The sequence below is a fragment of the Trichosurus vulpecula genome, chromosome 5 (genome assembly GCF_011100635.1).
Source record: "Trichosurus vulpecula isolate mTriVul1 chromosome 5, mTriVul1.pri, whole genome shotgun sequence".
Classification (NCBI taxonomy): Eukaryota; Metazoa; Chordata; class Mammalia; order Diprotodontia; family Phalangeridae; genus Trichosurus; species Trichosurus vulpecula.
Window position 1 is genome coordinate 211,020,071 of NC_050577.1, and position 26,229 is coordinate 211,046,299.

The 26,229-nt window shown below is 37.1% G+C and overlaps 1 protein-coding gene across 4 annotated transcripts in view; it reads right to left on the reverse strand.

Moving 5' to 3' along the window:
• Positions 1-26,229, reverse strand: part of IRAK4 (interleukin 1 receptor associated kinase 4) — an 80,989-nt gene that overhangs the window by 44,909 nt on the left and 9,851 nt on the right. For 2 of the 4 annotated variants that reach the window (XM_036759793.1, XM_036759796.1), the window contains exons 2-4: positions 10,342-10,620; positions 6,460-6,605; positions 5,715-5,912 (exon numbers count right to left, since the gene is read on the reverse strand). In XM_036759793.1, the coding sequence (XP_036615688.1) occupies positions 5,715-5,912; positions 6,460-6,605; positions 10,342-10,502 (505 nt within the window). In that variant the 5' untranslated portion in view covers positions 10,503-10,620. Of the gene's footprint in view, positions 1-5,714; positions 5,913-6,459; positions 6,606-10,341; positions 10,621-10,758; positions 10,838-26,229 lie in introns of those variants that run through there. The other 2 variants (XM_036759794.1, XM_036759795.1) reach the window with 2 other exon arrangements.

Sequence of the window (26,229 nt, forward strand, 5' to 3'; positions counted from 1 at the left end):
AGAAAGTCTTCAGCACCACAATTCAAAAACGTCTGTTCTTAGTTCAAATCTAGCCTCAGACACTTACTAGCTGTGTGACCCTGAGCAAGTCACTTGACCCTATTTACCTCAGTTCCTCATCTGTAAAATGTCCTGGAGAAGGAAATGGCAAACCATTCCAGTATCTTTGCCAAGAAAACCCCAAAAAGGGTCACAGAGTTGGACATGACTAAAAAATAAGAACAAAAAAAATCAGGTAGTCCAGGGATTCTTATTTCTCATTGATCTATTTTCCAGGTAAATTTTTTTTTCCTCTATGAGATAGCTGACATTTTCTTCTACTTTACTTTGTCTTATTGTTTGTTGATGTCTCATGGAGTCATTAGCTTCCATTGGGCCAATTCTAGTTTTTAAAAAATTATTTTCTTCAGTATTTTTGTACCCCTTTTACTAAGCTGTTAATTCTCTTTTTAAAATCTTCTTGCATAGCTCTTACTCCCTCCCCCCCCCTCCACTTTATCCTCTACTACTCTTATTTGATTCTTAAATATCATTTTTCTGCTCTTTTTAAAAATTTTTCTTTGGTTCTTTTAGGAAATCTTATTGGGTTTGGGGCTAGCTTGTTTTTATTTTTGTTTTGTTTGTTTATTCGAGATCTTGCTTGTAGATGACTTCAAATCTTTTGTCTTCTTTTGTGTTTGTGTCTTGAGATTCCCAGTCAGCATGGTAGAGCCTTTTATGGTCAGGTTCTTTGTTGTTATGGTTGTTGTTGTTGTTGTCTTCTAGCCTACTTATTGACCTTGGACTTTATATTTGTGTTGGGTTCTTCTCACCTGTTGGGGGAATATCTATATTGAGCTTCTGTCTTATATGCCCTTCTGCTGCATTCATCACTCAGGGAGCCTGGAAGTTTTCACTACTTCCAAATGAGTGTGATCCAAGGAGAGAACTCTTCATTGCCCTCCTGGTTTGTGATCTGAAAATTCCGACCTGGTTTTGGATCTGTTAGTGTTACAATTTCCATATACTGCTGCTGGACTCAGTCACAGTTAGTCTGCTGGGAGGTTCTACAGGTCCTGGTTTTGTTCTCCCACCCTGGTTTATTCCACAGCAGGCTTACATAAAAGTTTAGAGCTGAGTCTCCACTATGTTCTTATGTTTCTGGAATTTATTCCTTGCTCCCTCTACATAGGTAAGGTTTTGCTCCTTTATAGCTACAACCCTCCTCTCCACCCTAGAACTGTGACTCAGAACAAATAATAGGCAACAAAGTTGCCAGATGGCACCTGTTACTGTACCCAGTACAGTGGTCCTCTAAGATATCTTTCTGCCCTTATCATTCTTGGGTGCAAGGCTGCTCCCCACCACTGCTGCTCCATTCACAGCCTGCTGTCACTTCCACCTGTTGTGGCATTACTGCCACTGCTATTGCACTATAGTCCTGGCCAGCCTCAACCTCAGTGTCTGCAGACCTGTCTGTCTTCCTAAACTGCCCTGGGCTCAAAAATGACTCGCTGTGACTTTTTCTTGGCTTTCCCAATAGAATTTGTTTCAGTGCATTTTCTACTTAATTTTGGAGGAGTTATGTTGAGACAGCTAAGCCAAAAATGCTGGCTCTTACTCCGCCATCTTGACTCTGTCCCCTTTATTTTCCTTTCATGGATACCTAAATTCTTTTACTAGATCTACAGACCATAATTCTTTCTGCTATTAATATCTTCCATTTTGGTTTATCTGCAAATCCTTAAGGTCTTTGAGCTTTTTTTCTTCTGAGATATTTGGTAATTTCAGGGGGTTTTTGCCCTTATTTTCTCCTACTGATCACTGTCTGACTCTCTCCCCTCTGAGGGCAGTTTCCTGGATTGAGGGGGGGCACAGAAGATCTCAAAGTGTCTCTGTCCCCTCCCATGATGGGCAATTAATGGTTCATCAGTACTGATCTCTGTTCTAAAGTAACTTCTCAGGGGAAAGAAGTGATCCCAGCAAATACTGAGCTCTTTCCCTCAGAAGTGTCACATAGCCCTCTATATACCCCATTTCTTCTTTTCCTCAGATCTCTAGTCTAGTGGCACAGAGAGATGCCATGATGCTACTTCAGCCTGAGAAAATTTCTGCTATTTTGGGATTTGGATCTCCATTGCACCAGGAAAAAGACACCAGTAGATGAGGCGAAGGTGAGCTTTATCACAGCCAAGACACATATTTTGCTCCCTCTCTCTCTCTCTATGTCACTCAAAGGAGAGAGAAAAGGTCAGGATGTGGAGCTGAACTCTGTTGGAAGCCCAATGTGTAGTCTTACTACTGAAATGTGGTAAGTAGTGGAGTTTTTTACCCTGTTTGGTTTCTGGGTATCTTAAACCATGGAGACAGCGACAGCTGAAACTACTTTCTCTGGTGCATTATTTCTGTTTTTGAAAGACTTAAGGGGTTTTGAGAATCTGAAAAAATATCTAGTTTTGGTATGATTTTTTTCTTGAGAAAACACTGCCAACTCATTGTGATCACTACTTTCTTTTCTATTTATTTACTAATCACTCCTTTGAGGACACATTCTAGACATAGCACTGAAGTGGTTGCAAGTGGAAAAAGTTTAAGAAGCCCTGTTTGGCCAGAAATTCAAGCCAAGATCACTGGCTTATCTAAAGCTTACAGATTCTATTCTCTTCAGTTTTCTTTTCTTTTCTTTTTGAAAATTTTAAAATAAAATACCTTTCTAGTCCTATTGAAACTTCCTCATTCTCCTCAACAGTTCAAAGAAAATTTGTTATAATGAGGATTTCTTTGATGTATAGCTTGGAGTAGATGGTCACTAAAGTCCATTACAACTCTCAAATATTCTGCTTCTGTGACAATAGTTCATTACTCATATTCCATTAGTTCTTTCAGTAGCTTGGGATACAGTTTTTCTCAATCTAGGTACTTAACTTATTCAGAAGCAGATAGATGTTTTTTACTACCTTATTATCCCCTTAAAGAGAGAGTTTCAACAAGCAGAAATGAGAGTGTATTCAAGGCATGAGGAATCAAAGGCCTAAAACTTGAAGGGACCTCAAAGACCACCTTCATCAATGCTCCTAATCTCTATTTTACAGATAAGAAAACTGAAGCCCGTGGTGTTTAAGTGACTTGCTCAGGGTCAGACAAGTAGCAAATGTTAAAAGATAGGATACATAGCTTATCTGAATACATGGAGGCAAAAGATTGCAAGGGAAGCCTAAGAAAAAGCTAGTACTCTAAAATCCAAAATTTATGAAGAGGAATAGTGTGAAAGAAGACTAGAAAGGTAGGCTGCAGCCACACTATGGACAGCCTTAAAAGTTAGGGTTAGAGATTTTATTATTTATCCAATAATGGGGTGCTGTAATAAGCAAAGTGGGATTTTTTGCTGGTTTTTTTTTCTTTTGGAGTTAAGTTTTTGTAACACTTTAAGTGCTTAATGGAATGTTAATGGAATGGAATGTTAATGGAATAGGACCTGCTTTGAACTCTAGCCCAGCTCAAAGCTGTGGTACATCCTGAGTCATGTGAAGCCCAATGTGGGAAGAGCTCCAAAAAAGTAAAAAAGAGAGCAAAGCGAGAGCAAGGCAGAGCCGAGAGAAGCTATCATAAGTTGGCAGAGGGAGGAATTCTCCTGGGGAAACTTGCTTGCGAGGAGGCCTAACAGAAAGAATTTTGGGATGTTGATGTCCCCTCTATTGATCTATGTTTATCTCTCAGACAGAAGCCCTGTCTGTTGGTCTGTGTTCATCTCTCAGACAGAAGCCCAGTCTGTTGATCTGTGTTCATCTCTCAGACAGAAGCCTGGTCTGTTGGTCTTTATGAGTGAATTGAGCTGAAAGATGGAGACCCACCCACGGGAAGTAGGCTTAGCTTAAGCCCCTTTTAAGAGCTGTTAATGTGAATTGAGATGATGGTGTTGGTAATGTATGTAAATGTTGTTGTAGCCCTGTTAAACTTTGTTTTCCCAGAAACAGAAGCTGCAGGCAGGAGCCGCTGGAGCCTACTGTGGGGCAGGAAGAGCTTGGAGTGGAGCAGTCCCTGTGAGCTGAGAGCTGCAGCAGGAGTAGAGAGCTGCCTATGTGCGAATCCAGGCAAGAGTTGGGAGTGGTCAGCCCACAGAGGAAGAGCCATGGGACTTAGAAGTCAACCTTGAGTCAAGATGAAAGAGGACTTTACTTGGATGCTTGGTAATGATTAAGGAGATTGTTCTTACTGTGACCTAGGGGTGGACGGTGTGGTATTTTCTACCCCTTAAGGATGTGTTGTGCTAAGTAAGACCCTAGCCTGGGACCCCCTGATTTTGGGGATGCAATGATATAAACTGTGTAGTGTGATGTTTTTACTGTGACCTAGTGGTGGATGGTATGGTATTTTCTGCTATCCCTTAAGGATGTGTTGTTCTAGGGAAGACCTTAGCCCAGGACCCCCTGCTGTGTAAACAAGTATTTTGGAGAATGCTACTGAATGCAATGATATATGCTATGCACCATATGACATACTGAGTTATATAAGATATACATATATATATATATATATATATATATATATATATATATGTAAGATGATATGTTTTGCTTACAGATGTTGTACTGAATGTTATGCTTTATTTTATTGAACAATGCTTTAAATTTAGTGCTGAATAAATGGAGAGTTCATTATACTATGTGATTAGACCCTTGAAATTATTCAAAGCAACAGTCCTCAGGTGTGCTGCCATGATTGATGTGACAGGAGCCACTAAAGGTTTTTGAGCAGATTAGTGGCATCAGACCTGAAATTTAAAATATTATTTTAGCAGCTTCCTACACACATGATTGGAAAAGAGAGAGACTACAGGAAAGGGCATCTACTATGCAATACTAGGGAAGAAGTGATGAGGACTTGAGTTAGAGTAGCAGTGGTGGAAACATAAAAGAAGGGATGGAAACAAGAAATAGTATAGTGTTAGAACTGAAAAGACCTGGCAAATGCTTAGATATGTGGGATTCAAAAGGAAGAGTCAAAGATTACACTGAACTTTCAGGCTTAGTTAACTGAGAGGCCCATGTTGTCATTAAAAGAAATTTAAAAGCTACAAGGAGAGTCAGGCTTAATTTATAAGGAAGATAATGAATTTAGTTTAGGACATACTAAATTTCAGTTGCTAATGGGGCATCTAGGTAGCAATAGCTAGGAGACAGAGCTGTGGGACCGGAACTCAGGGAAAAGATTTGAGCTGAATATAATTAATGAAGAATCATTAATAGAGAGGTGACAACTGAATTTTAGGTCAGATTAGGTCATCAAGAGAGATAAAATTAAGTTAGATACTTGGGGGACATCTACATTTAGGAAGTGGAAAGATGACAAGCAGCCTAAGGATATCAAAAAAAAGAATGATTAGACAGGTAGAAAAAAGTATCAGAATATTATTTTTAAATTTGTAAAATACACAGGATTACAAAAAAACAAATTATATTAAAACAAAGGCATCAAAATATATTTTTTTAAAAGTTCAGTCTCTAAGTTAAGAACCTCTGAGGATGGTACCTGGCTCAACAAAGTACGCACCTGGGTACTTTGCAGTTACATCAGAATGAAAATGTGTACCACACTGTTTGCTTCCAATATATATTTAATATTCAATAAAATAATTTAAAATTTAATTCTAAACAGGCATGGCCATTTCTATTGCAAATTCAGTACTGGAAACCAATAGAGTTCTCTATTAAATTAGGTTTTTTAAAGTTACTTACATGTATCACTAACTTCCAAACTTTTCATGCCTAGACTTGAGGAGTCCCGAGGTGAAGACATTTGTTCATGATTCTGAATAAAGACAGGCTTCACATGTGTCTTTTCTTTGTCATAAAGAGGTGGCAATTTCTTTTGAGTGGCTATTTCTTCTTGTGGGAGTACATGAACAATTTCTGGAACATTATCTGCAAAGTTAACTAAGATATTTTATCTTTCCCTTAAAGAAAATTAAGTAATTGATATGGCCCAGCACCAACCTGTTCCACTTAACATTAGTCCAATTTTGCATTTTGTCTCCCCCTCGTAAAACAGCAGGCATAACAAGACAGCTCATAAAGATTAAGATGTATAAGAAAGACAATGTGAGATAAAAAGAGCAGTCCATGTTTTAATGTCATAGGGGCTGAGGTTTGGGAGATGAAAATTATGATACCAAAAGGACATTTAATTTTCTGATGCATTCAGAAATGCAAACTGATGGGTTTTTGAGGGTTATGTCTATTTGAACCTCCCATCAATGCAAGGCCACCTGCTTTTGCTTTCAAGGACTAGAGATGCTGACATCTATATTAGGAACTCTAAAATGGAATCATGGACCTAGCAATCTAGACTTCATTGTTCTTTGCCAACCAACAGATTGGAAGAAAGCTAAAAACAAAACACTTTTTCTTTACTATGAAAAAAAGTGAGAGGAGAAATATTCCTACTTCTGCATCTTCCATACCAAATCTTGAAAAACTGTACCTGGCAGCAACAGACGTGCTGGTGCTAGAAATTCATTTCTGACTAACAGATCTACAAGGTCTCCAACTGTACAATTTGTGGTTCCCCAGTCAAAGAGTAGTTCACTAGTGGGACTCTTTCCAGTTTGAAGTAATCCTTCAAATCTCCTTGAAAGAAAGTGAGACAGAAAAAGTAAAATTAATTTCTAAATAAAACTGAGAACTTTTAGAGGCAATATAAACATATTATGAACAGAAATTGGGAAATTTTATTCTCCTGAGATTTTAAAGCAAATGTTAAACTCTCATTTAATTTCAGCATAGTCTTTTATATAGAAGCAAGTTATGTTTACATATAACTTACATTCCCTTTGAGACTTATGAAGCAGTGAAAATTTAATGATATATTATGAAAAACATATATAGCATGCTATGTACCTTTCTTTTGATCTTCACTATTATCATTTGTTTATTTACATTAAAAATGGAAGCATCAAAGCTAAAAAAAAATTTCTATTCTTAAAAGAGATTATTTTCTTGATAATGGTGATTTTAAAAAAACTGAACCATTACAAGTGTTGACTAGAAATTTATATATACACTACCTTTAATTTTGGTTTATAAATTTTAATTCAAGATTTATTCTTGTTAAGAATTTCATCTTTTTATTTATAAATTTTATTTTCTGAATGTAGTGATAAGGGAGTCATTACAATCACCTGTTCAGGCTTCAAGTTCTTTAGCATGTTGGTTTTTGATCTCTCCCCCTCTGCTTTCACCTACATAATCCTACTCTTCATCTGTACCATGACCTATAATCCCTTGATCCCTCAATTCTCTCCCAGGTCTCTCCCCTGTACTAGCTATTCTTCTATTCGCCCCATTGTGACTCTGTGGTCCTCCTCTCTTGAATCCCTATCCCCCTTATCATATCTCCAATAACACCCAGCCAAGCCTTAGATCAGTCCTGTGAAAATCATGCAACTGATCTGACTGGGTCCACTACAAATTTATGTTACATAACCTCAACTGGACCCTCACTGCTGCTAGGCAATGTTCCTATACCTCCCTGACCAATTCACTATTACACTCTCCACAGTGGCTCTTCCAAACTTTTTCATTTCTCCTCAAAACTTCCATGGCTCACCCTCCCCCACTTTCATAGAGAAGAACCTTCTCTCATATTCTACAGAAAAAAAAAAATTGAGGCCTTCTCTATGAACTCCATCTTCTCTCCTCTTCCTTATCTCCTATCACTCAGATGGCTTCTCCCACTATCTCCTCCTTCATCAACAGATTGCCTCCACTGTCATCCCCACCCTTTCATTTGTTTTCAATCTCTCCATCTCTACTGGCTCATTTCCTACTGCCTACCAACATGCCCATGTTTCTCCTATCCTGAGAAAACCCTCACTTGATCCTTCCATCCCCACTAACTATCATCCTATATCTCTTCTGCCCTGTGTAACTAAACTCTTTGAAAAGTCCATCTACAATATGTACTTCCACTTTCTCTCCTCTCACTCTCTCCTTAACCCCTTACAATCCAGTTTTCAACTTGATCATTCCACCAACACTGCTTTTCCCAAAATTATTAATGATCTCTTAGTTGCTAAATCAGACAGCCTTTTCTCAATCCTCATTCACCTTGACCTCTCTGCAACCTCTGACACTGAGGATCATTCTCTCCTCAATGATCTCTTCTCTCTGCATTATCAGGATACCTCTCTCTCTTGTTTTTCTATCTGCCCACTCTTTTATCTCCTTTGTTGGAGCCTCCTTCAGATCACATCCTTTATCCATCAGTGTCCCTCAAGGTTCTATCTTAGGCCATCTTTCTTTTCCCTCTTATAACACTTCATGATGATCTCACCATCTCCCATGGATTTAATTACCATCTCTATCCTGATGGTTCTCAAATCAACCGATTCTGCCCCAATCTCTCAGCTGACCTCCAATCTCACATCTCCAAATGCCTTTCAGACATCTCAAACTTAAATGAACACTTTAAACTCAGTATGTCCCAAATAGAACTCATTATTTTTTCCCCTAAATATCCCTCCTCCTACTCCTACCTTCCCTATTACTGGAGAGGACAAGACCATGATCCCAAGTCTCCCAGGCTCCAATCTAAAAGTCATACTGGATTTCTCACTGTCTCTCACCCTCTCATTCAATTTGGTGCCAAGGCCTACTGATTTCACCTTTGCAATATCTCTCACATATACCCCTTTCTCTCCTCTGACACTGCCACCACTCTGGCATAGGCCCCCATTGCCTCATGTCTGGATTATTGTAATAGCCCACTAATAGGTCTGCCTGCCTGGTGTCTCTCTCCACCCCAATCCATTCTCCCTTTTCCTAAAATGAAAATCCAATCATGTCACCTCCTACACTCAGTAAACTCCAGTGGCTTTGTATTGCCTCCAGGAACAAATACAAAATGTTCTATTTGGCATTCAAAGCTCTTCATAACCTAGCCCCCTCCCCCTCCTACCTTTCCAGTCCTTTTATACTTTACTCCTCAATATGTACTTTCCAGTTCAGTGACACTGGCCTTCTGGCTGTTCCATGAATAAGACTCTCTCTCACCAATCATTTTCTCTGCCTGTCCTCCATGCCGGGAACACTCTTCCTCCTCCTCTCTGACTTCTGACCTCCCTGTCTTCCTTCAAGTTGCAACTAAAATCCCAACTTCTACAGGAAGTTTTCCCCAACCCCTCTTAATTCCAGAGCCCTCCCTGCTAATTATTTTCTATTTATCCTGTATATATCTTGCTTTGTATATATCTGTTTGCATGTTTGCATCTCCATTAGATTGTAAGCTCCTGGAGGGCAGGAACTGGTTTTTGCCTCTGTTTGTATCCTGAACAGTGCCTGCCATATAGGAGGTGCTTAATTAGTGTTTAGTGACAGACTGAAAACCACAGAGAAGCTTCCTTTTCTCTCTATTGATCACGATGTACCTTTTAGGGCTACATAGAAAGATAAAAATAAAAGCTACATTTGCAGATCACAGCAACACTGGGACTGGAGAGTCAGCTAAGAAAAATTTACTTAGATGGCAAACTGTGTATTTGTTTCATAGAGATAAAACCCCATAGGGAACAACTTAAGGCAGTCTGGGATACAGTAGAAAGAACAGTTACTCCGGTGTATATGTATGACAATGGGCAAGTTACTTAACCTCAGAGATATCTTTATTATCCTTAACAGGAGTATCTGCAAAATGGGAATGATAATATCTAATAGCATTTATACCAGATTGCACGGGAAGATCAAATGACCTAGTATACATTGCAATACACTTTGCAAACCTTCCAGTATAATACAAATAGCAATTAATGTCATTATTAAACTAAAGCATTTTGATGTGTCCTTAGTTGACTAAGCAAAAACCTCAAAATTCTCCCCAAACCTCTTCCTTTGTGACCTGTTACCTGTATTGGGGTATTTATGGATATTTGTAACTAAGGAGTCAGGAAATCCCCTAATAGAATGCAAGCTCCTTGAAGGCATCTTATTGTTATTGTTAAGTCAGGTTGGACTCTTCATGATCCCACTTGGGGTTTTCTTGGCAAAACCACTGGTTTGCTGTTTCCTTCTCTAGCACATTTTACAGATGAGGAAACTGAGGCAAACTGGGTTAAGTGACTTACCCAGGGTCACACAGCTAGTTACTGAGACCAAATTTGAACTCAGGTCTTTAGGACCCAGTGCTCCATCCACCATGCCACTTGGCTGCCCTTCCTTGAAGGCAAGGATATCCCTAGCACTCAGCACAGTGCCTGGCATGTAGCAGACACCCAATAAATTCTTGTTGAATGAATGTACTAATGTATCTCTTTTAATATAAGAATAATGGTATTACCATTTTCCAAAGGAAGGGACTTTAATGCCTTACCTTATATGAAACTGGTTATATCTACTATCTCCAGAAGGTTTTTTAATATCAACTGCTAACTTCTTCCATCCTTCCTGAGGATCAATAAAATCTGCCAGCTGCCTAATCAGGCCAACATTTAGGCACCTTACATATGTTGATGGAGTTATTGTCTTGTTCATCTTCTCTACGTAAGGAAGTTTCCCATCAAATATTTATGTTTATTTATATAGTGTATATTTAAAAGTTCATAGATCCACTCTTTCCAGTTCACATAAAATGCTGGCATAACCTAAAATCCTGTATAAAAACAAGAAACATGAAAATTCACATTTACTAACAGTATTTCTTTATTAAAATTAAAAAGACTCAGAGAAAATAATGAAACTAAACTCTATATAAAAATAATGACTGAAAAACAGAAGAGAAAATGCATACCTCTCACCTCTTTAAAGATGTGGGGGACTACTGCATATACTATAAAACTAAGTTAATGTGCTTGTTAGCTAAGTTGAACTGCTTTTTCCCTCTTTTAAAAAATGTCTTACAAGGATGGTTTGCTGGGAGAGGAGAGAAGAGGAGAGGGACTTATTAGGTAACCAAGGTCATTTAAAACAAAGGATCCCAATAAAATTTTAAAATATAAGTAACATACACATATAGCTTTCAAGCTTATTTTAAAGAAAATTAAAATACTACCTATTTCTGATATACCACAAAATAAGACTTCAAGAAAAAAATAAAATCATATTATATCTGAAAAATTAATATTTGCCCCAGTCTCCCAGGATTTACTATGTCTAATTGAGTGGACAATTTTATTATAGTCTTAAATTTTTCAGAGTAAATGAGAAAAAAATCTAGTTTTTCAAGAAATCTAACCTATATCAAAGCTGTAATCCTCTGAAAACTTCCTTTAAATATATTTGGGAATCAGATTAAGTAATGTAAAAATGCTCCACCTTTTTATCTTTCCATTTTGCCTGAGATATCATTCTCACTTAATCTTCATCTACCATTAAAAGCACATTGCTTTTGATAGGGAGGTAGGTCACTTTCATATAGAACTTAAAAAAATAAAAAATATATGCAATTCCTGATTTATAGAGATTTGATTCATATACTATCCATACTTATAGAATTGTGAATTGCGCCCACATGTACCAGGACCAACCAAATTATAAATGTAACAATTTATTTCACAATATTTGGTTCATGATTGCTATGACCCTTCCCACTGGATATTTGCTTTTTAGAATTTTTTAACTACAGGTACCATCTCTCCTTTCAGAATGTCAACAAACTGTCATTATTTGCTAAAAATTGAATGCATGCATCCACGTTTGTAATAACCTCCCTTTACAACATGCTTTAGAATTGGGAAACTTGCTCAGGAAAGTCAAATGTCAAATCAGAATTAAGTCCATGAACAAACTTTGGTACCTTTGTTTTTTGTTTTGTCATGAGGCAAGCTCAATAGTACCTATGCAGATGTTGACAAAAAAAGTATCAGATTATATACAAATGTACAGGTCCTCTATCATTTCCCATAACATAATCAAGCACTGGGTGTTATCAGATTTCCCAATCTCCTATCAGTGAGAACTGAGCCCTGGGATGACTATTTCACAGTCAAGGCCATAAGAGCCAAAACTCCTATCTATATGAGAACAGGGACAACCACTTCGTTTTCTCCCTTTTTCACCGTCAACTAATCTGAGAGTGGAGGTAACACATTTGCTTCTACCTACCTCCACTTTCCCCCCAGGGAAGAAAAGAAAATTGGTGAAATACAAGTAATCATATGTTATAGGTGGGACCTTTTCTTTCTAATATGCTCCCAACCCTCATTCCTAGCTGATCTGACAACTGGGTCACTCTGAGAGGTAAGGGAAGTTCACCTAACTCGAGAGAACCTGAGAGTTCTGCTTCCAAAAGCCAGGATGGCAGAATAGGAAGTAAGTAGCTCTCATCCTTCCCCATTGACTTCTGAAAGCCCAGAAAATATCACCACAGGAAGATGGGATACAGCAGTCTTGTAGCCCAGGAAAGTTGGGGAATTAATAGAAAGGGCCCCTCTTGTTCTGGGAGAGCAGGGGCAGCACAGGACAGGAGGCATCCCAGCAAGCCAGCAGCAAGCCCCATCTCAACAAACCAAGGGGAGATCCTCAGCCCCAGGGTGGTAGAGTAGGCAAGCACCAATACCAAGCCCCCCCACCCCCCTCCAAGTGCCTCAGCACAGGTGGGGTACTGGCAGATACCAGCTCAGAAAACCACCATGCGTGCTGGCAGTCTCAAGTAGCCAAATCTCCCAGTGCTTCAGCACCAGGAAGCACAACTCCAGGAGGCACAGCTCCAGGCTGGGAGAAGAGGAAAGGAGGAGACAGAAAAGGGTAAATTACATCACATGAAAAGGCACAAAAACCAAGTACAGTAGAGGGAAAGAAGGGAGGGAGATGAGTAGTATCTGAACCTTACTCTCATCAGATTTGGCTTAAAGAGGGAGTAACATAAGGGGAAAGAAAAGGGAGGGTATGGATAGAAGGTAGAGAAGAAGGAGAAGTAAAAGGGAAGATAAGGGAGAGGGCTAATAGAAGGGAGGGGAGATTGAAGGAACCAGTGATCAGAAGCAAAACTCTAGTTAGGAGGGAAAGGGAGAAAGGAGAGAGAAAAGCATAAAGAGGAAAAATAGGATGGAGAGAAAGACACAGATAGGAATCATAACTGAATGTGAATGGGATGAACTCTCCCATAAAATGGAGGCAGATAGCAGAATGGATTAAAAGCCATAATCCTACAATATGTTGTTTACAAGAAGCACATTTGAAGCAGAGGGATACACACAGAGTAAAGGTAAAAGGCTGGAGCATAATATATTATGCTTCAGCTGAAGTAAAAAAAGCAGGAGTAGCAATCCTGATCTCAGACAAAGCAAAAGAAAAATAGATATAATTAAAAGAGATAAGGAAGGAAATTACATCCTGCTAAAAGGTACCATAGACAATGAAGTAATATCAATATTAAATATATATGCACCAAGTGGTATAGCACCCAAATTCTTAGAGCAGAACTTAAGGGAGTTGCAGGAAGAAAGAGAGAGCAAAACTATACTAGTAGAGGACCTCAATCTCCCCCTCTCAGAACTAGATAAATCTACCCACAAAATAAACAAGAAAGAAGCTGAGGAGAGAGTAGAATTTTAGAAAAGTTAGATATGGTTGACCTCTGGAGAAAATTGAATGGGGATAGAAAGGAATATACCTTTTTCTCTGCACTACAGGGCACTTACACAAAAACTGACCACATATTAGGGCATAAGAATCTCACAATCCAATGCAGAAAGGCAGAAATATTAAATGCATCCTTTTCAGATCATGATGCAATTAAAATTACATGTAGTAAAAGGCCACAGAAAGACAGACTAAAAATTAATTGGAAAAAAATAAAAAAATTAATTGGAAACTAAATAATCTAATCCTAAAGAAGGGCAAAATCCTAAAGTGGGCAAAAGAACAAATCATAGAAACAATCAATAACTTCATCCACGAGAATAACAATAATGAGACAACATACCAAAACTGATGGGATGCAGTAAAAATGGTTCTTAGGGGAAGTTATATATTTCTGAATGCTTACATGAATAAAGTAGAGAATGAAGAGATCAATGAATTGGGTATGCAACTAAAAAGGTTAGAAAAAGAACAAATTAAAAATCCCCAACTAAATACCAAATTAGAAATTCTGAAAACCAAAGGAGAGATTAACAAAACTGAAATTTTAAAAAATAATTGAACTAATAAATAAAACTAAGCGTTGGTTTTATGAAAAAAACCCACAAAATAGATAAATTTGGGGTTAATTTGATTTAAAAAAAGAAAGAAGAAAACCAAATTACCAGCATCAAAAATGAAAAGGGTGAATTCACCACCAATGAAGAGAAAATCAAAACAATAATTAGGAGCTATTTTGCACAACTCTATGCCAATAAATATGACAATCTTACTGAAGTGGATGAATATTTACAAAAAATAAATTGCCCAGATTAACAGAAGAGGAAATAAAATACTCAACCCCATTTCAGAAAAAGAAATAAAACAAGCCATCAGTGAACTCCCTAGGAAAAAACTCCCAGGGCCAGATGGATTTACACGTGAATTTTATCAAATATTTAAAGAAAACTAATTCTAATACTATATAAACTATTTGGGAAAATAGGCGAAGAAGGAGTGCTACCAGATTCTTTCTATGATACAAATAGGTGCTGATATCTAAACCCAGAAGAGCCAAAACAGAGAAAGAAAATTATAGAACAATTTCCCTAACAAATATAGATGCAAACTTTTAAATAAAATATTAGCAAGGAAATTACAGCAACTTATCTCAAGGATAATACACTATGACCAGGTAGGATTCATATCATGAATTCAGGGCTGGTTCAACATTAGAAAAACTATCAGTATATTATCCACAACAAAACTAACAGAAATCATATGGTTTTCTCAATAGATGCAGAAAAAACATTTAACAAAATACAACACCCATTTCTGTTAAAAAAAAAAACACTAGAAAGCCTAGGAATAGAGTCTTCTTTAAAATGATAGGTAGCATCTATCAACAGCATCAGCAAGCATTATGTGTAATGGGAATAACCTAGAAGCAATCCTGATAAAATCGGGGTGAAACAGGGATGTCCATTATTACCACTGTTATTCAATATTATACTAGAAATGTTAGCTTTAGCAATAAGAGAAGAAAAAGAAATTGAAGGAATTAGAATAGGCAAAGCAAAAACAAAGCTATCACTCTTTGCAGATAATATGATGGTATACTGAGAGAATCCTGGAGAACCAAGTAAAAAATTACTTGAAATAATAAATAAATTCAGCAAAGTTGCAAGATACAAAATAAATCCACACAAATCATCAGCATTTCTATATACAATTAACAAAGTCCAACAGCAAGAGACAGAAAGAGAAATTCCATTTAAAGTTACTGTAGACATTATAAAATATTTGGGAGTCTACCTGCCAAAACAAACCAGGAATATCACACAAATAATGTCAGATCTAAACAACTAGAAAAATATCAGTTGCTCATGGGTAAGCCAAGCTAATATAAAAAAATGACAATTCTACCTAAATTAAGCTACTTATTCAGTGCTGTACCAATCGAACTACCAAAAAATTATTTTATAGAGTTAGAAAAAAACAGTAACAAAATTCATCTGGAAGAACAAAAGGTCCAGAAAATCAAAGGAATTAATTAAAAGAAATGCAAGGGAAAGTGGCCTAGCTGTACCACATCTTAAATTTTATTACAAAACAGCAATCATCAAAACTACTTGATATTGGCTAAGAAATAGAGTGGTGGATCACTGGAATAAGTTGGGTACACAAGATGTAATACTCAATAACGACAGCAATGTACTATTTGATAAACCCAAAGACTTCAGCTTCTGGCGTAAGAACTCACTATGTGACTAAAACTGCTGGGAAAACTAGAAAATAATTGGCAGAAACTAGGCATAGACCAACATCTTACGCCATATACCAAAACAAAGTCAAAATGGGTACATGATTTAGATATAAAGGCTGATACTATAAGCAATTTGGGAGATCAAGGAATAGTTTACCTATCAGATTTATGGGGAAAAGAATAATTTATGACCAAACAAGAGATACAGAACATTATGAAATGCTAAATGGTTAATTTTGATTACATTAAATTTAAAAGTTTTTGCACAAACAAAGCCAATGCAACCAAGATTAGAAGGGAAGCAGAGAGCTGGGAAACAATTTTTGTAGCCAGTGTCTCTGATAAAGGCCCCCATTTCTAAGATATATAGAGAACTGAGTCAAATTTGTAAGAATACAAGTCATTCCCCAATTGATAAATGGTCAAAGAATATGAAGACAGTTTTCAGAGAAAGAAATTAAAGTTATCTATAGTCATATGAAAAAATGTTCTAAATCACTATTGATTAGAGAAATGCAAATCAAAATGACTCTGAGATATCACATCACACCTATCAGATTGCCCAACATAACAAAACAGGAAAATGATAAACACTGGAGATGTGGGAAAATTGGAACATTGATGGTGTTGCGAATTGATCCCACCATTCTGGAGGGCAATTTGGAATTATACCCAAAGGGCTATAAAATTATACATACCCTTTGACCCAACAATCTCACTTCTAGGTCTGTATGCCAAAGAGATCATAAAGGAAAAGGACCCACATGTGCAAAAATATTTATAGCAGCTCTTTTTGTGGTTGCCAATTGGAAATTGAAGGGATGTTCATCAATTAGGAAACAGCAGAACAAGTTGTAGCATATGAATGTAATGGAACACTACTGTGCTATAAGAAATGATGAACAGGTGGACTTCAGAAAAACCTGGAAAGATTTATATGAACTGATGCTGAGTGAAGTGAGCAGAACCAGGAGAACATTGTACACAGTAACAGCCACACTGTGTGATGACTGACTTTGACAAACTTAGACCTTCTCAGCAATGCAAGGATCTAAGACAACTCCAAAAGACTAATGATGAAAAATGCTATCCACATTCAGAGAAAGAACAATGGAGTCTGAATGCAGATGGAAGCATACTATTTACTCTCCTTTTCTTTTGTTGTTTTGTTTCTTCTTTCTCGTGGTTCCTCCCATTAGTTCTAACTCTTCTTTACGTCATGACTAATGTGAAAATGTGTTTAATATGAATGTATAAGTAGAGCCTATATCAGATTGCACACTGTCTTGGGGAAGGGGGAGGAGAGGTTAGGGGAGAAAATTTGAAATTCAAAATCTTATGGAAGTGAATGTTAAGAACTAAAAATAAATAAATAATTTTTTTTTTTAGAAAAGAGACAGAGAATCCAAGAATTGGCAGTATTTCCTACCTCTATGATGCAGTTTTAAGGTATAGGAACCCCAAAACTATTGAGATACAGGGTGGAGTTCATCTGGAAAGAATTCACAGTCTCAAGCAGTCTTCCACTCAAGTGGCAAGATGTGTATTACAATACTAATAAAGTTGGCAGATCTCCTTAGAGAGCTTGCAACTTAATGGAGGTGATGCTGAAGCTTATATAAAAAAAGTTCAGTTAATGGTTTGCCACATATGCTAATTAGGTGGTTTGGGGTGGGATCAAGTAGTGGTCAGCTCCTAAAGGAACATACAATTTCTGTATCGTGAGCACAGGCCCTGGAAACCTGGGCGGGGGGTACCTTCTAAGGAGTGTGTCTTTGGTCAGCTAGGTCTCTAACAAGATAGCCTTGAGAGCTGATGTCTATAGCTTGACCTCTGGATTGTATATAGTAACTGTGGGAATCAGTACATGATAGTTTTGCTGGTACAAGATAGTGCCGTTCATACAAGGGAAATTGTACAGAGGTCGGATTATTCTTGTAACAGGGAAAGATAGTTTGCCTCACTGGGTCCCACTTATTGCCAGAGATAAGGTCTTTAGGCTGGGGAGAAATATAGGGTCCAAGTGCAAGAATCACCTCATCTAGTTTTTCTGATGTCTAAATTGATCATATAGAATATCCTTCAATAAATTTTATTTGCATACATACATTTATGCATAGGTGCTCTCCCTTAGTCATTTAGAGAAAGAAGTATTTTCCACTAAATATAGCAATTAAAATAGGCAAGAGATACTCAAGTTGATCAATCTCTTAATAAGCCTCTATTACACTCCTATAATATGCCAGGCGCTATACTAGATGGCAGTGATAGACACAATTCCTTGTTATTCCTTATGTTCCTTCTCCTCTTTTCTATTTTTTTGTTGCACACATACAGCTTTCAGACTTATTTTAAAGGAAACTGTTTAAATCAGGTAGTGCAGAAACTTCTTGATTCCTGAAGTGCTCTAATGTCTATATCTTCTTTCTATGCACCGGCTCCTTTTATGACTTTCTTAAGAAATTTTTTTGGCTTCAAATTGTAGGAAAAGTTAGAAATCTTCTGGTATTTATCCTATGACCCTACAGTTCTTCCCCTCTTTTTTGCACAAGTCCTTTACTGGAGATTTTTTTAAAATACAATTAAATTTATAGACTGCAAATCAATTAAATGGGGGAAAGACATAATCAAACATATAATTTATTGCTTCCTTTCCTACTGAGTTCAAAAATGCTCATGTTTCCTATGCTTTAAGAATCTTCATTAACTGCTATAATCTCCTCAAACTTTCTTCCTATGTTTCCTCTCTTTCTCAGTCAAGATCTTTGTTTTCACTTCTCTTGATCACCAACCTTCTACATTCAGATTCTAGGCTTTCTCACTAAACTCAAGGTTCTCTCTCTCCAAAATTTCTAAAGATTTCTTAACGGCCAAATCTAGTGGTCTTTTTCTCAGTCCTCATACTTGCTCTTTCTCCTGCATTTGATGCTGTTAACAGAGGGAAAGGGTGGGGAAAAGAACATGCATTTATAGAGTGTCTATTATGTGCAAGGCAGTATTCTAAACACTTTCACAGATTTATCTTCTTTAATCCTGACAGTAACCCTATGAGGAAGATGTCAGTACAATCTCCATTTTACAACTGATGAAACTGAGGGCAGACAGACATTAAGTCACTTGCCCAGGTCCATTTGAATATCCACAGATGCCTAACCATACAAATCCCCAAATAAGATGGCCTTTGGATATGTTTTAGTAATTGTCTATAAATTCTCAAGTTGGATTGAGGATTTCACAAATAGAATTGCTTTAAGTTGTAAAGAAATACTAAAATGTTTTTGTTTATTTTAGACCTCTCTTATATCAAGAGACAGAAGGACTCTTTACAACATATGTCTTCAAAGAGCCCTTTTAATATTCTTCCTTGAGCCCATAGATGGTATGTACAGGGTTCAGGTAAAGAAAAAAAGAACAAATGTTATACGAAAACTTAAACTCTCCAAATTTTCTGATGAGTTAAAAGTAGCTTAATTTGACGTTTTTCCATATGCGTTTGATGTTTATAAGGTTAACTTCAAAAGGTTTGTACTAGCTTTTACTATATGAACTAATTATTGGAAAGCCAATGTGATTAGGTTTTCTAAGGCCCTACTAAATTATACTAAATCTTATCACTAGCAGGTTTAAGCATCATTACCTTAAAAACCTCCACAAATGGCTTAGAACCTAGAAAGCTGATCTACTGAAGAAAATACCTTTGCAAATCTGCCCTAGAAACAAGGCTCCTTCCAGGTACTGTTAACACCCCAGGTAAAGACACTGATATGCTGATTGAAGGACTCATGTCTCTTGAATTCAAGTAGATCAAGCTGGACAATTTGCGGACAGTGGTCAAGGGCTGATCCCTTTGACAGAGAATTTCCCAGGGAAAATGTTTCCCAGAAGCAGAAGTCATAAAGACAGCAAAACCCAAGAAGAGAGAACTAAGAAACTTATTGTTTCAATGTACATTAACTGAATGTTGCACATGTCTATTGTTTAGTTTAATTGTACCTGACTCTTCATGACCCCACTTGAGGTTTTCTTGGCAAAGAAAAGTTGAGTAGAATAGTTTTCCATTTCCTTCTCCAGCTCATTTTACAGACGAGTAAACTGAAGCAAACAGGGTTAAGCTGAGGGTCACACAGCCAGTGTCCAAAGCCATATTTTAACTCAGGTCCTCCCAACTTGGCACTTTATCCACTGTACCATCTAGCTGCCTATATGTGTCTGACCAAATCCTTAACATTAGTACCTGAATCATTCAGGGGAGTTTGGAAAGGGTCCGGAAGAACTTAAACATGAAGAGATGTCTGACTGTAGTTGGTTGCCAGGAATGAGTTGGATCATGGAAATTATGAAAACTCTGGGTTACATATTACTAATAATTGTTATATTCATTTTGCTCATTGTGTTCATTATATTCCAATATTTGTATTTGCCTGTGGAAATGATGGGGTGGTGAGACCTGGCTCCCAAAAGGCAAACACTATGTCTCTGGAAGTACCCCTCATCTCAGTAGGCCCCCGTGAGAAAATTCTCTCCTTGTTACAGGCACATGCATAAGTGACCCTGCAATTCCTTTGATATCAGTGAAGGATGCTGGCCCAAGGACTCTTTCTCAGCCACAAGATTCCCAAGAACCACGCTCTGGCAACCCTTCTATCTTGTCCCCTCAATAGAACTATCTCTGTTGACTCTCTGATTTTTCCCAAAAATCATACAGCATTTCCCATTCCAGCAGCCGAGCACCCAGACTACTGGCATATACTGACCACTCTCTAATCCCATTCCCCATGCCCCACTTCCTGCATCACCTAATTAGCATACTTGACATTCTTTTGCTGTCCCTTTTCCATATAAACTTTAATATCACTGCTATCAGGTTGCAAGTTCCCCAAGAAACTGCTTCTACTGGCATCACAATAAACTTTGCCACTTGTTTGGAAGATGATTTGAGTCCATGAATTCATTCCAGGAGATGCCACCCTGTACCCTGAAATTTTGGGGATCCCAGTACCCCTAAACCCTGTCAGTACCCCTAAACCACATCAGAAGCGTCTGCCAAAAACACTTATATGAAGGTATCTAGAAAGGAGATTGATAGAACATGTAAAAATGTGAGCTAAGATACACAAGTGTGATCTAGGACAGAAAGGGAGAAATGTGATAGGAAAAACTATGGCTTGGGCTTCCGGACACCATTTGCTTTAAACACATACATCACATACCCTGCTAAAGTTTGCAGAAATCAAGCTCAAGACAACAAGGACAGCTCCAGTTTAAAAAAAAAAAAACAAAACTAGTTCCCTGCTTTTTCTAAAGTGGAATGCTTTCCTCTTCTTTCCTTTCTTTTATCTGTTAATTTTCATTTCACCCATTCGGCTTATGTAACCAAATCCTTTAGAAGGTGACTTACAACAATGCTCAGGAGTCACTGACTTATTTACTGGTAAGTGTTCAGTATTATCTGTGCTCTGAGCATAACAAACACAATAAATAGTACTTCCTTTTCTGTATTATTGATTGGTCATACCTAGCCAATGGATTCAGGGACATTTTTGTCACACTAACTACATAACTCTGGGCAAATCACTTAGTAGTTGTTATGAGGATCAAATAGAGTGTTTTGTAAACTTAAAGAATTATACAAATGCTTGTTATTGTTACTACTACTATTATGCCGGGCTCAAATCTCTTCCCTCCACCTACCATCCTCCACAGAGATCTGAGAGTGTCATTCCCTTATTCAATAAACTTCAGCTGCTTCCTGTTCCCAGTAGGATCAAAAGTAAACTCCTTTGTTTGGTTTCAAAAGACCTTCACAACCTGGCCCCAATCTATCTTTCCAGACCTGTTATATATTATACCTCTTCCTTGAACTCTATGATCCAACCACACTGGCCTTCTCACTCTTCCTCTCATGTGACATTCTATACCCTTTTCTATGACCTGGTTGTTCCCCATGCTTGGAAGGTATTATCTCCTCATCTCTGAACCCATCAAATATATCCTTACTTTTCTTCAAGAAGTAGCTCAGGTACTATTCAAGTTCTATATGAAACCTCTCCTGATTCCCCTATTAGTGCTCTCCCTTATCTAACTAAATTGTATTTATTCTGTTTATTTTATATACATAGATATCTTCTCTGATAGAACATAAGCTCCTTGAAAATAAAGACCGTTAAACATAGGCAAAGAGGGAACAAAACTACTACTTTTTGCAGATGATATGATGGCTTATCTAGAGAATCCTAAGAACTTAGTAAAAATTAATTGAAACAAAAAATTGGTAAAGTTGCAGAAAATAAAATAAATTCATGTAAATCATCAACATCTCTATACGCTTCCAAGAGAAACCAACAAGGAGAGATAGAGAAATTAATACCATTCCAAATAATTCCTAAATGTATAAATACTTAGTAATCTCCCTACCAAGACACACAGATGAATTATACTAGTTCCTCTGGGCTACTACCAAACACTATTGACAGAAATAAAGATCAACCCAAATAAATGGAGAAATATTAATTGTACATGGGTAGGCCAATTCAATATAATAAAAATGAAAATACTCAAATTAATTTACATATTCAGTACTATAACAATCAAACTACCAAAGGATTACTTCATAGAGCTAGAAAAAAAATTCCCCTAAGAAAAGGTAAAAAATCTCAGGAAATTAAAAAAAAAGTGGGAAGGAAGGGGACACTAGTAGTATATATTTCAAACTATATTACAAAGCAGCAATCATCACAACAGTTTGGTACTGGGTAAAAAACAAGTTAATAAATGAAATACACTAGGTATATAACATACGAAAGAAAACAATAGTGAGAATTTGCTTTGCCTGACTATATATGGCTTTGTTTTCTTTGTTTTTTTTTTCTTTCCAGTGAGAGTATGGGAGGGGTGGGATAATAGAGAAAGGGTAGCACAAAGAAAAGAAAAAGAGAGTTCTACGATTATCTTTTTTTTCCTTAATGGAGAGAAAAGAACAGACAGAAAGCCAGAAAGGCCAAATAACTAGACCAAGACCAAATAACTAGGCCAAATATCCGGGCCACGGAGTTCTACATTTGCTGATTCTATGTAAAGGTTCTATGGAAAAAAAAAAAGGGAATGGATCAGCAGCACAGGAGTTCCATGAATAGTCAATATGTTTCAATAGTTTGTAAAGGGAGTTTTTTAGAGAATCCATGCAAAACAAGAGAACTAAAGGTTCCTAATATTTAGTTTTCAAACTGTACTCAGCAACTTTATAATCTGAATTGTCATATCCCACCACTAGGTGGAAGTCAAGTTTTAATGGCTAGAGTTGCAGCCAGGACAGAAAGGACAAGATGACCCACTTTGTTACTTCTAACTTGCTTCTTGATTATATTATTTGTACAGCTGGTTGAAAGAACAAAGCTCAGAGTTGAAATGGAAGGCTGGAGAATTAATTAAATCATGATTATAACCTAGAAACAGGGTAGAATAGTAACAATACTTGACATTTATACATTACTTTTGGTATACAAAGAATTGCACATACTTTACTTAAATTGAGCTTCACAACAACCCTGTGAAGTAGTTACTCCAAGTATTATTACCCTATTTTATAAATGAGGAAACTGAAGCTCAGGAAAGAACAGTTTTACCCATGGTTGGAAGCAGGATTTGAAGCCAGGTCTTCCTGACTCCAGGTCAATCATTCTATCCACTATACCATGGTGCATCTCTAGAAGAGTAGTCTTACAAAGTAAAGTGTGTGCAAGACTTGAGCCAAGGAGACTACCAACAGTCTATTACAATAGCATGAGGTGGAAAGGGTCTATACCAGGGTGATAGCAGTGTCAGAGGAGAAAATGGGGAGTATATACTAGATATGTAATGAAAAGAATTGACAACAAATTGGATATGGAATGGGTAAGAAAGGAGTCAAGAATGATGCCAAGCTTGCAAAACTGGGTAACTGAGAGAATGGTAATAAGAATGTTAAGAAGGGGGCAAGGTTTGAGTGGTAAGAAAATAAGCTCGTTTTGGGACAAATTAAGTTTAAGATGTTTCAGATATTCAATAGACAGCTGGAGATGGACTGGAGGTCAGCAGAGAGGTTGAGACTGGACAAGTAGATTTGAGAATCATCTACACAGAGTTGATAATTAAAACCATGAAAGCAGATGAGATCACCAAGGGAAATAGTATAGAGGGAGATCCAGGACAGAAACTTAGGGGATCTCATTGATAGCGGGTGTGACCTAGATAATGATCCAGCAAAAGGAAATAGAGAAGAAAAGTCAGATGGCTAGGAGAATGAGGAAAAATCAGTGTTACAAAAACCTAAAGAGAAAAAGAGAGTGATTGGCAGTGTCAAAGACTACAGAAAGGTCAAGAAGAATGAGGATCGAGAAAAGGCTGTTATGTTTGGTTTAGTAATACCAACAATGCATTAGTATGCCTACCTTTCCAAAATCGTTCCCAACCTTGACCATCTTTTGTCATCTTTGCCAATTTGTTAAGTGTGAGGTGAAATGTTAGGGTTGTTTTGCTTTGTCTCTCTTATCACCAATGACTTGGTACATTCTTTCCTGTGCTTGTTAATAGTGTGCAATTATCCTTTTGAGAACTCTTTATTTGTATCCTTTGACCACTGATATATTTGGGAATGGCTTTTGGTAACACACACACACACACACACACACACACACACACACTTCTATGAGTTTATCTGCCCAATTTTTATCCAAGAAATATTTACAGATTTTTATTCTCATTTGACTGCTTTCCTTCTTATCCTAGATACTTTTTGTTTGTGAAGAAGCATTCAATTTCATGTAATCAAAATTATCTACTTTATCATTTCTAGTTACCTCTATTCCTTGTGTGGTTAAGAATATATCACCTATGCATACCTGTTAAAGAAATGTCATATTTGTTTCCAATCTTTTTTTACTGACATGATCTTTAATATTCAGGTCACAAACATTTTGAATTTATTACATAAGATACTGAGTTAAGCCTAATTTCTGCCAGAATGAACTTTCCAGTTTTCCTTGCAGTTCTTATCAAATGGAGAATTCTTTCTTAAATAACTCATAGTCAGCAGCTTATTGAACACTGAATTATTTAGTTCCCTTATCTCTGATTCTCTCTAGTCTGTTTTATTCTGATGTGGTTTATGAAAATAACTGACTGGCATCGAGGATGATGGAATTTACCAGTGGAATTACAACCCTAAAAAATGCATCGCTGGCATATAGGATTGAAAAGTTAGTATCATGACTTAATGAAAGTAGCCAATGGTGCATTTTGGATTATGTAATCATAGATTTGAAAACAGAAGGAACCTTAGAGGCCATCCAACCCTCTCATTTTATAGATAAAAACACTCAGATTAAGGCTCAGCTAATAATCCTCAGAAGTAGGATCTGAACAGAGGTCCTGTTACTCCATAACCAGGATATTCTCCAACTTTTTAAACTATGACAGCCATTAAAACCAAATGGCCTTAGAATCAGAACACCTTCAGGCTGATTCTACTGAATCGACAAACAATAAGACCTAAGAGAAGCAGACTATGAAATTTCACCTCAATTTTCATATTATTCACAGCTTCAAGAAATTTCACCTCAGGAACTCTCACCTCACAAACTTTTACTTCACAAACTTTCATCTAAAGAACAGCAGGGGGCTGAGTGAGGGAAGACAGAAGGACCCCTGCCAGCCCTAGCAGTGCTGACCAGATGTGATCCACGGCTGTGACTGTGGGCAAGGAGGATAGAGCACAAGACCAGTGAGTGTGGTACCACAGGGAGTAAGTATATTTTTGGGACAGCAAAACTGGGGTTTGGAGAAAGAAGAGAGAAGTCCCTGGGGTCGAGTCCTTGGATAGAATTCAGAAAACAATAGCAAGAAGAACTTGAGGCCTAGTGCAACAATACCCACAACTCAGGATTAAAACTTAATAATAATAACATTAAATTGCTGAAAATAAAATTAGACGAGGTAAAAATAAAAATGAGTAAGCAAAGGAAAATAAAACCCAACTACTGATAGCTACTTTAGTGTAAATAAAACTCAACTATTGATAGCTACTTTAGTGTAAAAGAAGATCTGGGTTCATATTCAGAAGAAGATAGTGAAGTAAAAAAAAAAAAGCCACTCCTACACTAGAGAGTATCGTCAAATGGTCACTAGTACCAAAAGAAGTCTTGGGAGAACTTAAAAAGGAATTCAAAAATCAAATAAGACAGAATGAGGAAAAACTAGGAAAAAAAATTAAGGCAATTCAAGAAAATTATGAAAAAATAGTTAACCAATTAGAAAAAGAGATATAAAATCTTAAGGAAGAAAATAAAAAGGAATTCAAAAACTGAATAAGAATGAGGAAAATTTAGAAAATAAAATAAAAGCAATCCAAGAAAATTATGAAAAGAAAGTTAACCAATTAGAAAAAGAGAAGCAAAATCT